Here is a 16563-nt window from a genome sequence, read left to right on the forward strand (position 1 = left end):
ATAAGATAAGATACCTTTTATTAAATTTCATGTTAAGGCTGCCGACCTTTTGCACGCAATGGAAAATACATGTAAATAATTGGAGGAACTTTTACGTTTGAAGCACAGCTGAATAAAAGGAAATCAGCAGTGATGATCACATGGTTTTTAGTAAATGTGCAGAAACTCTCGTAGTCACAACAACAGCAGGAAGTGAAGAAACTGTCCTGATGAGGAGCCTGTGAGCGTGGTTCAGCAGTTTTCTTTTCCTGCAGTTTTCACACATTTTAAACGTTACGGAAGTTCATGAATGGAAAAACACTCTCACCATAAGGTTTCATCTGTTTGCCAACATTTTTAGGTTTTTAGCTTCTCCCACTCTGAGGCTTTTATTTTCTCGACATCAGCACAACAAACCTTATGTGTTGTTGTGTTTGTTCATCCAACCACAGTTTTTTATTTGAATAACCACAAAAACGTTAACAGAGGATTGTGGGAATGTTTGTAACAATAAGAAGAAAAATGACCAGTAAAACACTACTCCTGTCTTTTTGGCTGAAGCTGCTGAGCGTGTGTGTGTGTGTGTGCGTGTGTGTGTTTGTGAGAGTGAGAGAGAGGTAATGATCTTTAAACATCAAGCTGAACATTTTTCTTTCTTGTTTTTAAATTATTGATTGTACAGTTTAAGGCGATGTGTATGAAGATTTTTCACAATAAAAGTATTGAATGTTGACGTCAACCTGTCTCAGGATTTTGTTTATTTTACAGCCCAAAAGATAAACACCTCAAAAAAAAAAATAATTATAAATCATTTCATGCACATAAAACATGAGCACAGTCCGTGAATCAGTGTTTTATTAGAGAAGGCTGCCATCTAGTGGATGGTTGTGTTGCTTTAGTTTGAAAAGAAGTCCAACCGGAAGTATTTAGACTGCAGTTTACAAGAATAAAATCATTTAGATTACATTTATCTGTATGGTAAGATTGATTGATTGATTGATTGATTAAAAACAAAATTATGTTCAGAGGTGATTCAGAATTATTTCAGAATAAAGTAGATAAAACGTCTCAGTTTACTATATAAAAGTCTGTGGTCTAAAAAGCAAGTACAATCTTCCAAAATCTAGTATTTACTTTTTAGATCTTAGATCTCACCCTGGGTCAACACACTGAATCAAATGATTAGTTCATTACCAGGCCTCTGGAGAACTTCAAGACATGTTGAGGAGCTAAGTTAGCCATTTAAATCAGCTGTGTTGGATCAAGGACACATCTAAAACCTGTAGGACACCGGCCCTCGAGGCCTGGAGTTCCCCCACGCCTGCATTAGAGAGAGAGGGAGGGAGCGACCAGCGTCGATTTGATCCCATCCCAGTCAAGAGGCACGCAATTGAAAACTCCTCAAATCACCTCCTGGTAAAACACTGCCACCTGGTTTCGCTTGCAGCTAAAACATGTAGAGGGTAATTACAAAAAGTACCTGTAAAGGAGAAAGATTACCTTTTAAAATAGGCTATATAACCTGATTTAAAGGGTAATCTTGGTTCCTACCTGCTGATGTTCATGTTAGGAATGCTTTGGAGTTTGTAAAGCTCTGATGTGTGTCAGAAAGAAGTGAGCTCCCTGTTCTGTCATTTTGGTGTTTATCATAAAAACAAACTTAATTTACCTATGCAAAATCCAACTAAAACCTGCTTTTATGCAATAATCTCAACAGCTATCAACTTGAAGCTCTTATTTTGAAAAGAAGCCCAGCTAATCGGAACTCTTCCTGTCAGACGAACATAGGCGCCATCTTGACAGTAGTCCTTTAGCACATTGTGCTGCTGTTTTCTCTTCAGAAATCAGCGTCTGAAAACAGAAAGCTCTTGTTTCCACGTCTCTGGCTCTTCGGGCTCTCGGTCATGTCCAGCATCCAGCTGCTCAGAGTGCTCGTTAACGAGCGGCTGGCCGCGGCCGCCGACGACATCTTGGAGGCGGTGAAGAAGACCATCGCGGGCTATGAGGAGGAGATCCTGCTGTCCAAACGGGAGATCCGCCGCCAGCGACGGATGCTGCAGAGAGAGTCCAGATCAGAGATGTACGCCAGCAAACACTCAGGTCTGTGAGCTGCCGGCGTGTCTTCAGCCCTTCAGGTTGTCCGCTAACAGGCCGCACTGGAAACAGGCCCATCTGGGGCAGCATGTCTGCCCAGTGGTACCCCATTCAAAAATCTGCAGATTTAACGTTTCCTATTTAAAAGCAAAAGTCCCAAACTCAATAAAAACACATTCCTTAATTTCAAAGTATGCTTTTGAATTCGGCATAAGAGTTATTGACAAAGCTGCCTCACACTCTGAGCAATAGTAACTTTAAATGACTGATTGAAAGGTGACCGTCAGGGCGCCGAACTTTTCAAAATAAATCGTTTCCGCTTCTGAATTCAAAGATGTTCACCTGACAAAGTCTGAAAGCCTATTTCTGACTAGCGTGACTTTCTTTGTTATTCAGTTAACTGCTTTAAGTTTAGATTGACAAACTTTCTTTGGCCTCATTTCAACAGTTCAAAAGACAGTGTTTGCTCATTAAATTCTCTCAAACTATATATATATATTTGTTACCCAAGCATGACATTTAAGTCTGACAAGTGATTCACCAAGCTGCTCTACAGTCTGACAAAAATGAACTTTTATGTGCTGGTTTTCATGAAGAGGCTGCTGCTGGGACACCAAACTCCACAGACACATTTAGTGAGACTATTTTATTTCTCCACATGCAAATATTACAGTGATCTGCACAAGTCTTGAGCAACGCCAATGCTCTTTGTATTGAAACATTTCCAAGCAGAGTCTGTGTAGGTTCTCAGTCAGGGAGTGAAGGTCTCACAGTGGTTTTACCTGAAACCTCTGCTAAAAATGACCCACGCTTTTGTCCACACCTTGACTCATATGATGAGGCACGTGATTAATAAAGAACACACTTAAGGGACAACTCCCACTAGGCCTTAAATACCTGGGCCTCTCCACCATTTGGTTTTAGAACTGAAGAAACTTCTTGCATGAGCGGTGAAACGTCTTCAACAAACTTAAACAAGTCCAGTCGCTTTCTATCCAAGCTCCTTAGAATGTGCAAGTGGTGTTCAGGAATAGCTCTGCAGGGTTCTTGAAGGACATTCAAAGATCTTCCTTGGATATTTCTGACTTTCGTTCTGTTTTCTGTCGGGATGATCCCACACTGTGTCAGTTATGTTGAGGTCCGGGCTCTGGGGAGGCCGATCCGTAACTGATCATAACTGTAGAGCTTCTTGAGGCAACTGTTGTTGTGATTTGGCGCCATATAAATAAAATTGAATTAAACTTAAAACTACCAAGTGTAACTTAACTTTAAGTTAGGGCTTAAAAGCTGAATATTAATACAAAGAGAGAGAACTTCAACAGTCAGACAGTCTCCTGTGAGGTGATCTTGGCAAGGATGGGAAGGAAGAAATCCCTTTTAACAGGAAGCGACCTCCAGCATTACCAGGATAAGGGGGGAGACAGCATAGAGAGGTGAAACACACTCTATAAGAGAGATCTAAACCTAAGCACTCATGTGGTCTAGTGTATTATTGTGAAGTTTCAAGACGATCCATAGAAAACTGGGTAATACGAAGTTTTTACTGATTTTCACATTTGGAGCAACTTTGACCAAATATTCACCAAAACTAAATCAGCTTGAGCCGTTATTGGTATCAACAATCACACAAAGTTAGAAAATGATATGTTGAAACTCTGGATGCTAGATTACTAACAGACAGACAAACAGACCTGATTACAGACTCCTCCCCTCCAGGGGGCGGGGACTATGCATAACAAATATATGAGGAAATCTCTTCATTCTTCCTGTCTGGAAGACAAAATATCAGTTGTCTGATTTTTATTTGTTTGTTTTAAATGTCAGTCTTGAAACATTGATGAACACTTTTGTTTATCTGTCAAATTTGCAGATCAGAATAAAATGTAGCCCTCAGTCAGTTATTTGTGGTGGTATCTGGAGTATAGTTTGTATCATGGCTCTTGATGACATCACAGAGAAACAAAAAAGTTTTAACTTTTTTGTTTCTCTCTCTCTGCAGACCAGCCGCAGCTCGCGCTGACTGTCTGGGACGAGGACTTCCCTGAGGATCAGCAGCAGGCAGAGGAGCAGTGTGAGCTGGAGTGGAGCCCCGGTCAAGACTTGGAGAATGAAGAATCTCTACAGACGGACAAGAACCAGGAGGACGAGGAGCAGCCACAGCACCCGCTTCAGGAGCTGAGGGAGGAGGAAGAGCAGGCGCTGCAAGAGGTTGAAGGGGAGGAGGATAGCGCCATCGGGTTCATCTTCAAGCATCAGCCCAGCTCTCCGAGCACTAAAGTAGGCGGCGGCGATCCTCTACCCAGCACGTCCACAAAACAGGAGCAGGCGCAGGAGGAAGTGACTGTGGAGGACAATGACGAGGCCTCCTCCAGCTCCGCGACTGTCAACAGCGATGACGAGTGGAGAGCCAGCGTGGATTCTCAGAGCGACGACAGCGACGGAAGCCACGAGTGGAAGCCGAAGAAGAAGAAGGGGCCTCGTGTACCGATGGCGCCGACACTGCACCTGGCCAAAAAACTCAAATCCAGAATCTGCTGTAAAGTGTGCGGGAAAGGCTTCCACGCCAACATCTCTTTGGTGAACCACATGGAGATTCACCCCAAGGACTTCTGTGGCGTGTGCGGGGAACATTTCGACAGCGAGGAGAGCTTTCACAGTCACGTGAAAACTCACGTGAAAGCGGAGATCTGCAGCGTCTGCGGGAAGTGTTTCGGGACCTCGAGCAACCTGGAGACGCACATGAGGGTCCACACGGGGGAGAAACCGTTCCTGTGCAGCGAGTGCGGGAAATCCTTCAACTGCCGTCACAACATGGTGCGACACATCAGGATACACACGGGGGAAAAACCGTACACCTGCACCATCTGTGGGAAATGCTTCAATGACTACTCGACTCTGAAGCGCCACCTGCTGGTTCATATCCGCAAGAAAACCCGCAATCCAGAAAACTCATCGGTTAACGATGGCGGCGACAAGGGGCTCAAGACATCGCAGTCAAAAAAGTCCCGGGCTATATGCGAAGTATGCGGGAAAATGTTCCACTCGGTGGTTTCTCTGGTGAATCACGCCAAAAGTCACGCCACAGATGTCTGCGGCGTGTGCGGGATGAATTTTGATTCTGAGGAAACCTTGAAAAGTCACCTGAAGACTCACAAAAGCGGGAAGGTCTGCGAAGTGTGCGGTAAGTGTTTCGACGGGCACGGAAACCTGGAGATGCACATGAGGATTCACACCGGGGAGAAACCGTTTCTGTGCAACGAGTGCGGGAAATCCTTCAACTGCAGACACAACATGTTGCGGCACATCAGGACGCACACGGGGGAGAAACCGTTTCTGTGCAACGTCTGCGGCCGAGGCTTCAGCGACCAAACGAGCCTGAAGCAGCACAGCAGCACGCACACGGGAGTCAAACCGTACCGCTGCGAGGTCTGCGGGAAAGGTTTCCACCGAAAGACGTACGTGCGACTGCACATGAAGAGCCACACGTCTGGGAAGTGACTGCTGTGGAAATAAAGATTTTGAAAATGAAGATTTTTTGAATTTTATTGTGAAAAACTGACAGAATTTATATCGTCTTCATGCATCGTTGGTCCTGAATATAATGTTGGAAGGAAAATATCCAAAGGTGGCTTATTGTTCCAAAATAAGGCGGCTGTGGCTCCAAACGTTTCAGTAATATTGAGCTCGGCGTGACTGACGGTGAAGATAAAGACTAAAGGACGACTCACATTGCACCAAAGAAAGGCAGAGAACACATTTCTGACTAGTCCGATGTTTCTAAGGGACAATTTGAATTATTAGACTTTTTTTAAATCTGCAGCACAGCTTTGTTTGCTTTTTAATCACTTAAAACCCAAAATGTAAAATAATATTAAGTGCCAGAAAATTACGAGTTTTTGAAAACGGGCAGTCTTTGAACCATTTGACAAATTTCTTTATGAAAATAATTACATTTTATTTCCATATATGACTTTTAATTTGTATCATATTTGTTACATCTGGGGGGAAAAATCACACTGATGATGTAGAAGTCTCAAAAACATCAAATATAATACACTAGGCATTGAGGGGTTAAAGCCATATTTGGTTATAGCAGCCATAATAGAGTCATCAGATTCATATTTCTATTGACTCCACTAGAGTAGCTCCTGGAGTCTAAGAGAGAGAGAGAGGGGGGGGGAAATGTTTTCTTTATCTCATCCTGCGTTTGCAGCCCTTCTGGCCATCTTCCAGAAACTTCCCGAGGGGCAACACTCCGTTTTTGTTTTTTGTTGGTGCTTTCTTCTTAGGAGACGTCAGATTTAATGGAAGCTTGTTTACGACACTGAAAAAACAAATTTACCACCCAAAATTCTGCATGACGCACCTGAAACTTCCCAGAAAGCTGATTTTCTTCTGGACGAAGTGTTTTCATCGTGAGAACCGAGCTCACAGCTCACTGTCAGCTGAGACTGAAGAGGTCACTTGGATGAAATGCTTCTTCCCAATGAACACAATCAACTTTGAGATTGGTTTTACTTGGATGATTCAGCGTGCATCAAAACGCGTCTCACACGTCTGAGAAAATAACTTGAAATTTTGAATTAGGTGTAAATGTCAAATAAGTTAATGTTTTCGTTTGTTTGTTTTTCAGGGAGGAAACAAAGTTTAAAAATCAAATCCAGTTTTTTAGTTTACACACCAAAGGAGAAATTCTGGTAGTTACGTTGAACAGCCCCCATAACATGTTTAACGCTTTGTTTCATTAAATGCTTTTCTGACATTATTCCAACTTCACCCACATATAGGTCGAGCGTCGAGCATCAAACACTAACATCCTGCTATAACGCTATCGCAGAATATAACAAAGGTTTGCTCTCAGACTTTTTATCCTATTACACGGGCGGCCTCGTGGTCTAACTTTGTACTTCAAGCCCCAAACAAACAACAGCAACGTTTTATTGTTTAGTACACATGCAGGCGGTTACATGATGTAAATCTGTGTACTTCACATCGTGCCTCTGACGGACTGATAATGTGCAGCAGTTTGGAGTCATGACTAGTTGATGTCGAGCTGCTAACTCGAGTTGGTCAAAGCTGTTTGCTGAGAGATGCCTTCTGTATTTTGATGGAGACTAATTTTTAGATTTTGTTGGGTTTTTTTTAATCTTTTGCTCAAATTTTCTTAATAAACTGAGTCAACTTTGGTTGTTTCCTTGATTATTTCTTCACAGATGACCAAAGAACTACAGCGAGTTTAAGAAAATGTGATTAAAACCAGTATTATTTTTTTTAAATTGGGCTTTATAGAATTACGCTGGCATGTGGTTCGCACTTTTGCCTCACAGCAAGAAGACCCTGGGTGGAGCAGGAGGTGGGGTGCATCTTGACCCTGGACTGGATAAGTGGAAGAGGATGGATGGAGAATTACAGGGGTCTTCTTTATTCTGCTCAGCTTGGCTGGTTAGCTTTTAGCAAAAGGGATACATTTCAAAGAACAACAAAGACATCTTCACAAGATACTGTGATCTTATCTTGTATTTGAATATATATAATAAAGGTAATAATAATTAATGTTACACTCACAGCAGTAACAACCGGGTCAGTAAAACATCATCCTGTTTTTTTCACAGTTTACATTGTGTGATGCATTCTTCTTATTATTATTATTAAAATTAATTTATTATCATAAGATAATGTCACAGAAAGAAGACCAGTGTACCTTCCAGTGAAATAGGCTCTCATCTTTCAATGAAAGCATTTAAATATATTAAATAAAGGCGGCTTTACCAAATAAAAATCATTTGCATTAAAATCAGGCCATAGCGCTACTAAGCTAGGCTAGTTAGCGTTTAGCAGTACTGAATAAATAACTTATAACACATATATAACATATAAATAAACATTAACACACTTAGCTAAACTCTCTTTTGTATATGTTTTTTTAAATTATTTTATTTTCTTTAATCCTAATTATTCTTTATTTTTATGAACTGGTAAAGCCCCCAAAAGCTTACATCCATCGCTAACAAGCTAAACGAACTAACTTCAAACAAACTCTTACTGGTAGCTTTCATGTTCATGTTAATTGTGTAAATGCTGTGAGCTACTCACATTGTTGAGTTCCTGTTTCTCTTTATTCTTTATTATTCTAGTTTGATTTGAATTCAATTAGATTTTATATGTAATTACTTAAATGGCACATTGTAAGTGAACAAAATAGCAATTACTGCTACTTCATTAAGCTAGCCTGATTAACCTTTAAGCAGTTAAACATGTTTGTAGGTTCTTAAGCAAACTGTGTAATATTGTGTGTTATCATAGTAATACTGCAGTTATATTTTATGCCAGTCTTTTGGAATAAAAGGAATATGTACCTATACAGGTATTTTGGTAAGCTTTGGGTTTTTGGCATCTTGAATCTCTGAAAATGAAGCATTTGAAAAACTGCTAGAGAGAAGAGTCTAACAAACGGTTTTATTTTGATCTGGATGGACAGATTTTGCAAATTAAATTTGACACAAAAAAAAAATCCTACGTACACGCAGATGTAGCTCTAGTGTTTTTTTTAGAGAACTGCTCAATTTGTCAGATTTCTGCCTGTTAGATGAGACGATGATGACACAGAGTCCAAACAATGGGAACAACAATAGAAATCAAAGCAGTGAAGCAAAAGCGCACAAACTTCATCACTGATGACTCATGTGTCACATTTGACTCGTTGTTCTGGTGGATTTGAGAAGCCGAGGTTTAAAAACAACAAGGTTTATGTGTCATCAGTTAATTCAGCCGCTTCCTTTTTAACTTCATGCGTCTTTAGTTGATTTGTCATCTCCACTTCCAATGCTCGTCTCATCAGGCTGAAACATGATTCTTTGTTTTCTGTTTTCTACAGTCAGGACTGCAGGTCCTGTGAAGGAGGTAAAAACACAAACCTTACAGGTGCCTTTTAATCCTGCAAGAGGTCAAAGTTTGATTCAAATAAGACTGATTACAGGTAACGTGGGTCTCTTTAATCGATATCCTTGTTGTCTTGTCAGCTGTTTATTTTTTAAAAACCTATCAGAAATCCATGATTGACGGTTTTCTAGTGTGTTTTATATTTTATATGATTTTACTGCATTGGCAGTGCATTGGTGTCATCGTCTGAAAAATGAAGCTGTTAGCAATCAGATGCTTCCCAGATGACACTGCATGGTTGATCAAAATGAACTTTTCTGTGTTCAGAATTCCATCAGTTTTGGAAAGATCTCCAACACCACCCACTACAACTTAGCTCTAAACCACGACAGACACTCCACTGTGTTGGATGGATGTAGACCCTCACTTATACCTCTCTCCTCCTCCGTATATACTGACAAATTGAACCAAACATTTCCCTCTTTCCCTTCCTTCATGGATCAGCTGAAGGTCCAGATGCAATTCTCATGTTGTTTGTCAGGATCTGGATTTTTTTCCCCTGTTTTTTTTTAAGGGCATGACTTTCATTTGCTGTTCTTCTGTTATAGATAGTTTGTTATAGGCCTGACACTATTTTTCCTTTACTTGTCTAGCTTACCCAATTTTTTTAAGAACATACTGCACACCAACTGAAATAACCCACGTTTTTGGCTCTGGGATTTACCTTTTTGAAGCAAAAATACTATTTATACCTGTAAAACTGTTATCTTTGGCAAGTTCAACTAAAGAAATGGAAACAAATGAAGTGTCCTTTTATGCTAGAGTGATTTATATTATCACTATTAGTACTATTACTACTGCAGTCTTGACTAGTATAATCTTGAATAACAATCCTTTGCTTTTATCAGGTCAACATCGACTTGTAGCAGATTAATTTTATTTCTTTCTAGTTAAATTTTACCTCTAATACGGGTCAAGTACAGTGCGCATGTGCAGCCGGTCCCCGACAGTACCATAGCAACAGCAGCGGACATCAGACGCGAACATGGTGAGTGTTTGTGTTTTCGGTTGGTTTTGGAGCTTTTTGCTGTTTTGAGCTGCTGTTTGAGTGATGGTACCTCTAAAAACTGATAGAAGCTCGGAGTCATCTCATGTCTGAGCGTTTTACCGGCCGGAAACACGAAGCAGCGCCACATCCGCCGGCTAACACAGGCTAACTTTAATTAGCTCCTTAGCTCGTTAAGTAGCCGGAAAACAGCAGCAGAGTCCTGAAGGAGAAGCTGGATTAATCTCTGCTTCGGCTGTGTGTGAAGAGCCAGCATCAAGCCCAACATTAAAAATCTATAGTGAACTATTATTATTATTGATATTAAGATGGTTCTTATTGTTATGTTAGCCCAAACCAGAGTGTTTGTTTGTGTTATCATCACACTTTAACTCAGACATGTTTCTGATTGGTCTAAATGTTGATGTTTCCAGGCAAAAGCAATGACTGTGAAAGACGCGCTGGCCAAATGGGTGAGACACACACACACACACACTCACTCAGCCAATCAATCAATCATAATACAGTGGACTCGGATGTAAATCAAACAAAACATCACATAAAACACATGGAAAAATAATTTCCTTTAGAAAGACAGCAGTGGGCTGTACTCTGAAACAGGCTTTGAGACTTATTCAGAAAACTTTGGCTTTATATCACCATGGTTACCAGTGCTGCAGACCTTAATCTGCTTCCCAGCAGCTCTAGTCTAAGATCAAGCATGAAATCACTGCCTATCAGACCAATCAGAGCTCTGAAAAATAATGTCAACATTCTGAGCTCAGAATGCAGATAGTCCAAAGATTTAAAGGTCTTTATGAGCATTATTCTTTTCTGTCCACCTGAAGCTCATCACTGATTCACGTGCCAAGATATTTACACTGCTACACAAAATAGTTTACCACCACAGGAGAGACAGTCATAGGATTCATCTTGAATTCCACAATCAGCTCTGCAGATTCAGACACCTTAATGTCCAAGAACGACACCACCCAGACTCACACATTGGCTGCCACAGTGTGTACATGTATGTGACTGTGTGTGTGTGCAGGAGGAGAAGTCAGGCGAGAAACGGAGCGAGGCAAAAGCCGTCAAGCTGTACGGTCAGGTTCCTCCTATAGAGAAGATGGACGCATCGCTCTCCACGCTAACAAACTGCGAGTGAGTCGCGCAGACGGGACGCCGTCTCATAAAGTCAGAAGTACTTCACTTGTTCACGTTAAACTGTGAGGGTCAGCAGAGCAGGAGGACACCCAGAAACAGCCTTAAAAACAGTAGCAGTGGCAGGTTTGGGCCAAACACTCATCCTTCAAATCCATCACGTGTTGTTGTGTCGCTTTCTTTACAGGAAACTGTCTCTGTCCACAAACTGCATCGAGAAGATAACAAACCTCAACGGCCTGAGTGAGTGCTGACCACACACACACACACACACACACTCTGACCACAGATGGAAACGTGTTGTTGTAATGTGATGTTTGGTCCTTCCAGAGAACCTGAAGATTTTGTCTTTAGGAAGGAACAACATCAAGTCATTCGCAGGGCTGGTGAGTCACACTGAGGCGTCCTGGGGGCGTGGGTGAGACAAATAATGCACGGCCACAAGTTAAGACACATGATGACTGAATTGTTGGCGGGTCTAAAGTTTCCAAGCACTTTAGATTTGACAAAACACGAGCACCCATGCAAAATGTTCTCCTTTATCTTTTCATACCTGAGTCATAAAAATAATATTACCACCAGAAACTGTGTTTATCCAAACATTATTAACACGACAGCATCAGCATGTTGACCTGAAACCTACGACAGGTTCAACAGATCCAGGATGTCTGTCTGTTATCTGGCTTCACTTAACCCAACATCATCATCAACAAGAGGTCACATGAATAATAAGATAACGAAATGATTCTTCATCACATATTTGGAAAATTCTTTTGTTACATTCATAATCATAACAATAAAACTAAAAGTAGTTGTCATGGTCCTGGGTCCTTTTGACCCAGCGTTTTGTGTTTTCCTTTAGTGTGATTGTTGGTTCTGTTCTTCCTCTGTTTAGTGTTACTCTGTTCTGCTCGTGTATTCCTGTGTTTAGTCCGCGTTTCTTAGTCTGTGTCCTTGCATGTGTAAGTTCCTGTTTTATTGTGAAAGTCTGTGTCTTATGTCAGTGTGTTCTGTTTACGTTTCCCCGGCCTCGTCAGCTGTGATGTCTTCCAGGTGTGTTCCCCTCCTGTTTCCCATCCCCTGATTCCTGCCGTGTGTATTTATAGTGTGTGTTACTCGTCCTTGTGCTGGTTCATCTGTGTTGTTTCCCCTCGGTCTTCCTGCGTCTCTCCGTATGTATTTCCCCGGACCTCCCTGCGTCTTCGTTCTGGTTTGTTTTCTTAGCTCTGCCCAGTTTAGGTTTTCCAGTTTCATGTTCACCCACCATTGCTGTTTGTACCCACTCCTGTAAATAAACACTCACCTGCACCAGAGCTGCCGCCTTTTGGGTCCTTTCTACAAACTCCACACGTCTGCCACAACCGGACGTGACAGCAATAATAATAACCAAGAAAAAAACCTAGAATTCCAGTCCTGGAATTTTTTTTAAAATTCCAGGACTGGTTGTGCGCTGAATTTTAGTTCCATGTATCTGGGTCCATTTTTTGTGTGAATTATTTTACATTGATTGTGTGTGTGTGTGTGCGTATGTGTGTGTGTGAGCAGGAGGCTGTAGGTGACATACTGGAGGAGTTGTGGATCTCTTATAACCAGATAGAGAAGCTGAAGGGAATCCAGTGCCTGAAGAACCTGAAAGTCCTCTACATGTCCAACAACCTGGTCAAAGACTGGGGTAAGCAGGGGTTAGAGCAGGTGTGGTGATGCTTGCTCAGTAATAAGAACACAAAAACATCCCGCGGTCCTTTTTCCTTCATCGCTGTGACGGGTTCATGGTGCCGATGTAAAGTTGCACCTTTAGCCAGCTACAGACTAGCGAGCGTGAATAGAGTAATATTTATATAAGTGTCAGGTGATTTCAAATGCAGCTTTTCAAACAGCTCGACAATAATCACACACAAACACTTTGTCTGCAGTTTGTCTGAGAGATAAACGAACAGTTGCTTTGTTTTCCAGGGAGAGAAAAAAATGTCAGTGTGTGAGATGGATGGAGGAAGATGAAAGAGGACAGGAGAGGCAGATAAGAGACTATTTTTACACTAAGGACTGCTGGATCTTACATGTATTGGCCTCATTCGTTTTAGTTTAGCTTATAAATCAAACGAGAAACATTATGTTTCTCTGAATTGTGTTTTTGTTAAATTTCTTGCAAAACAAACTAGTTTTACTGATTTTCTGGATGAACACACCAGCCAGTTCAGTGCAGACCGAACTGGTTAGTTTGATGTGATCAAGTTTACAGGAATCAGAATCACTTTATTAATCGATAGGGAAATGATGTGGGTTACAGTTGCTTAGGCACAGTAACATGAACAAAAACAGGCTAGACTATTTAACAATACAACATGTTAAGATATAAGGAATAACACAATATATAAATGAATAATAGACATCCAGGGTTGGCAGATGTGATTATAAACAAATTGACAGCAACATTACCGAGTAAGAGAGCGTGTGGGGAAAGGATGGAGGAGGTGAGGTGAATTATTGTTCCATCAGTTTATATTTAAGGTGGTGCTGATTAGGTTCACTGACTGAAATCTGCTTTTCGTATAAGCTGTATGTGTTTATAGCGTCCAGAGGCGTTCACAGCAGCAACACAAATCAAAATACTCATTTCATAGTATTCGAGCGTTACTCATGAAGTAAAACTTCTATCTATCCCTCTGTGAAACACCCGGAGCATGGCACATTGCTGTGCAATTGCATTAAAGCTCTATCGTATTATTAATACGGGGGCGACCGTGGCTCAGGGGGTTGGGAAGCGTATCTGTAACCGGAAGGTCGCCGGTTTGATCCCTGGGCTCTCTGTCCTGGTCGTTGTGTCCTTGGGCAAGACACTTCACCTACCGCCTACTGGTGTTGGCCAGGATATGGCAGCCTCGCTTCTGTCAGTCTGCCCCAGGGCAGCTGTGGCTACAACCATAGCTGCCTCCACCAGTGTGTGAATGTGAGATTGTAAAGCGCTTTGGGTGCCTTGAAAAGCGCTATATAAAGCCAATCCATTATTATTATTATTATTATAATAACACAGTGTTTGGTAACCATCGAGCTCCAGGCCTTCCTGTTTGCTCACCGGCAGGCTGATCTGATTCTGGACGCTCCCTCGGTCAGACAGCCTCCTCCTCCTCCATGCTGGACTGCAGCTGGTGATGACAGCCATGGTCCTCTAAAGTGGGATTTATAATCGAGCAGAGCGCTATCAGCTGTAGGACAACACGGAGGACAGTCGGCTGATATTTACTCAAGTCTGTGTTTTAAGATTTACTAACATATCTATAGAGCGTCGGCGCCCCTGCTGTCTGTTCTACTGTGAACGTTTTCTTTAAGTGAAATAAGTTTTTATTTTTCTTAAATCCAGCGTTGTTTTTTTAACTTGTTGCTGTGATGAATGTTGCGTTTTGTGCGTGTTGCAGGAGAGTTTGTGAGGCTGGCGGAGCTGCCGTGCCTCGTTGACCTCGTGTTTGTCGGAAATCCTCTGGAGGAGAAACACTCGGCCGAGGGGACGTGGATGGACGAGGCCACGAGGAGACTCCCTAACCTAAAGAAACTGGACGGTACGAGTGTTTCAGAGCAGGAACGGAGCATAGTGCCGAGCTGCAGCCTGCAACTGATCTCTTCTTCTGCATTATTCAGGAACTCCGGTCATCAAGCAGGAAGTGGATGAAGGAGACGGAGAGAGCTGAGAGGCGTGAGCCCCGCGTTCCCTCAGAGTCTTCCTCTTTTTTTGAGTTTTCTGTGGTTTGTTACGGTGCTTTCTTTTATACGAACCATTTTTTAATGACAGCACAGACTTTGTTGTAGATCAACAAGCACAAGAATGTTTGTTTTAGAGTTTTGTTCCCCCCGTTCACATCACACTGGACTAAAACCAACTTTATAAAGTAGACACTACATCAGACAAGGAAGACTACTGCTCAGCAGTGATGTCAGCAGCTGTTTGAGTAATAATAGAAGAAGACTAAACACTGGAAGAGTCACTAATGGTTAAATAGTTAACGCCACTTTTTAACGAGTGCTGCTCCCTGCAGAGCCTACCTCCCACCTCCCTGGACTCCAGCCTTTGAGGCTGAAAAATGGAGCTGTAGTTCCTCTAATGTCCACCAGAGGCTGTCTCCAAACGTGCTGCCTGCCTTTCATTGGTTACTGTATGTGACCTGTAAATGACCCCTTTAGTGCCTGAGCTTAACCACTTCTGAAACTGCCACCCCTACAACCCACTAACGTCGAGGTCGTAGGTCTAAAAACGACTCAAGGGGTTGATCGTGCATCAGAGGATGGCGATGTGGGAGTGTGAGGCTGGGCCAGGTGAGGCTCCGCCCACTGGCTCTGGAGTGAGCAACCTCTCAAATGTGTCATAATCAGCCAATAGTGGCGTCCTGCTGTGCACTGATATCAGCTGACCTCTCAGAAGTTGAGCTTCTGATGGGAACATCTCTGTTTACGCTCTGCTGCTGCCTCAGGTCAGCCTCCTCTGCTCGGTGTGTGTCGTTCGGTGTGTGTCGCTCGGTGTGTGTCGCTCGGTGTGTGTCCACCGCAGAGGCTGCAAAGCTTCACCAGACAAATCTGAAGAAGAAGGTGTTTCCTGCTCGTTTATCCACCACTGTCTCTGTAACCTCATGTGTTTTAAGTTATTTTCATGTTTGTACATTATTATGATCCTTGGAATGATTTAATAAATATTGTTGGTGTAACATGTCTTTACTCACAGCGGACAACAAACCTACACCCAGAACATCCCCAGTGCCCGGCACCACCGATCAGCCTGTCAGTGGTGCTGTTTATCGTTTCTGACTGCATCGTGAGCTCCTCTTCTCATCAGCCGTGATCAAAGTCACACAGACCGTTCACTGGCAAACTGACAGCTTTAGGTTTAATGTCTGATTTAACTCATTTGGACTTCAACTTCAGCTCTAACGTGCAGAAATGCTCAGGCTGCGGTGCATCTGCAGAAGGTGTTTTATATGAATCCAATCAAATCACGAGAGACTGTCACAGAAGCAAAAACACAGAAATACTAATTTCGTAGTTTTCGGGCATTACTCACGAAGCACACAGGCACTGAGGCAAATAATGCAACAATTATGAAGTGCAAAGCTGGATTTATGAAGTCAGCACAGAGACTTCGGGCTGTGAAACCACCTCACAGATGCTGATCGCTGACTACCTCTTCATTTCGCGCTCTTATGAGCAGCTGTGTCTTCGGGGTGAGTCACAGCCTGCAACACTGGCATCAAAAACAAGGTTGCACGAGGTGAAAGTTTATCCACCACAGATCAAACTGCAGGTGCTGCCAGCGTCCACGTGCAACTGAAGTCAGGGATGCATCTAAACTGTGAGGTGTGCTCCGTGTTCAAAAGCAGACGTGTTTACAGATATTTAAACAGCCGCACATGCAGGATGGATGA

General features: G+C 42.4%; 2 protein-coding genes across 4 annotated transcripts; both read left to right on the forward strand.

Moving 5' to 3' along the window:
• The first annotated feature begins 1764 nt into the window (after positions 1–1764).
• On the forward strand, positions 1765–6869 carry LOC102799730 (uncharacterized). The gene is made up of 2 exons (XM_006801916.3): positions 1765–2079; positions 4073–6869. The coding sequence occupies exons 1-2, from the start codon at positions 1884–1886 to the stop codon at positions 5569–5571; spliced, it is 1695 nt and encodes a 564-aa protein (XP_006801979.2). The 5' UTR covers positions 1765–1883; the 3' UTR covers positions 5572–6869.
• A 3073-nt stretch (positions 6870–9942) lies between these two features.
• dnal1 (dynein, axonemal, light chain 1) lies at positions 9943–15581 on the forward strand. 3 transcript variants are annotated; one of them, XM_087840110.1, is made up of 8 exons: positions 9943–10000; positions 10432–10470; positions 11049–11158; positions 11346–11401; positions 11489–11544; positions 12704–12830; positions 14572–14712; positions 14792–15581. In XM_087840110.1, exons 1-8 carry the CDS (start codon positions 9998–10000, stop codon positions 14839–14841), a joined length of 582 nt encoding a protein of 193 aa, XP_087696236.1. In that variant the 5' UTR covers positions 9943–9997; the 3' UTR covers positions 14842–15581. The 3 variants fall into 3 exon arrangements, with proteins under 3 accessions (XP_087696236.1, XP_087696237.1, XP_087696238.1); XM_087840111.1 differs by lacking the exon at positions 9943–10000 and adding an exon at positions 10013–10266; XM_087840112.1 differs by lacking the exon at positions 9943–10000 and adding an exon at positions 10013–10255.
• The last annotated feature ends 982 nt before the right edge of the window (positions 15582–16563 follow it).

This window comes from Neolamprologus brichardi, chromosome 4 (genome assembly GCF_056152115.1).
Source record: "Neolamprologus brichardi isolate AB-2024 chromosome 4, ASM5615211v1, whole genome shotgun sequence".
Classification (NCBI taxonomy): domain Eukaryota; kingdom Metazoa; phylum Chordata; class Actinopteri; order Cichliformes; family Cichlidae; genus Neolamprologus; species Neolamprologus brichardi.

Bases quoted from the DNA above. Each gene is read 5' to 3' on its own strand.
- LOC102799730 (XM_006801916.3), top strand. From the start codon at position 1,884: ATGTCCAGCATCCAGCTGCTCAGAGTGCTCGTTAACGAGCGGCTGGCC. The intron at 2,080-4,072 runs GTCTGTGAGCTG...CTCTCTCTGCAG, and splicing joins GTACGCCAGCAAACACTCAG to ACCAGCCGCAGCTCGCGCTG.
- dnal1 (XM_087840110.1), top strand. The intron at 10,471-11,048 runs GTGAGACACACA...GTGTGTGTGCAG, and splicing joins AAGACGCGCTGGCCAAATGG to GAGGAGAAGTCAGGCGAGAA. The intron at 12,831-14,571 runs GTAAGCAGGGGT...TGCGTGTTGCAG, and splicing joins CAACCTGGTCAAAGACTGGG to GAGAGTTTGTGAGGCTGGCG.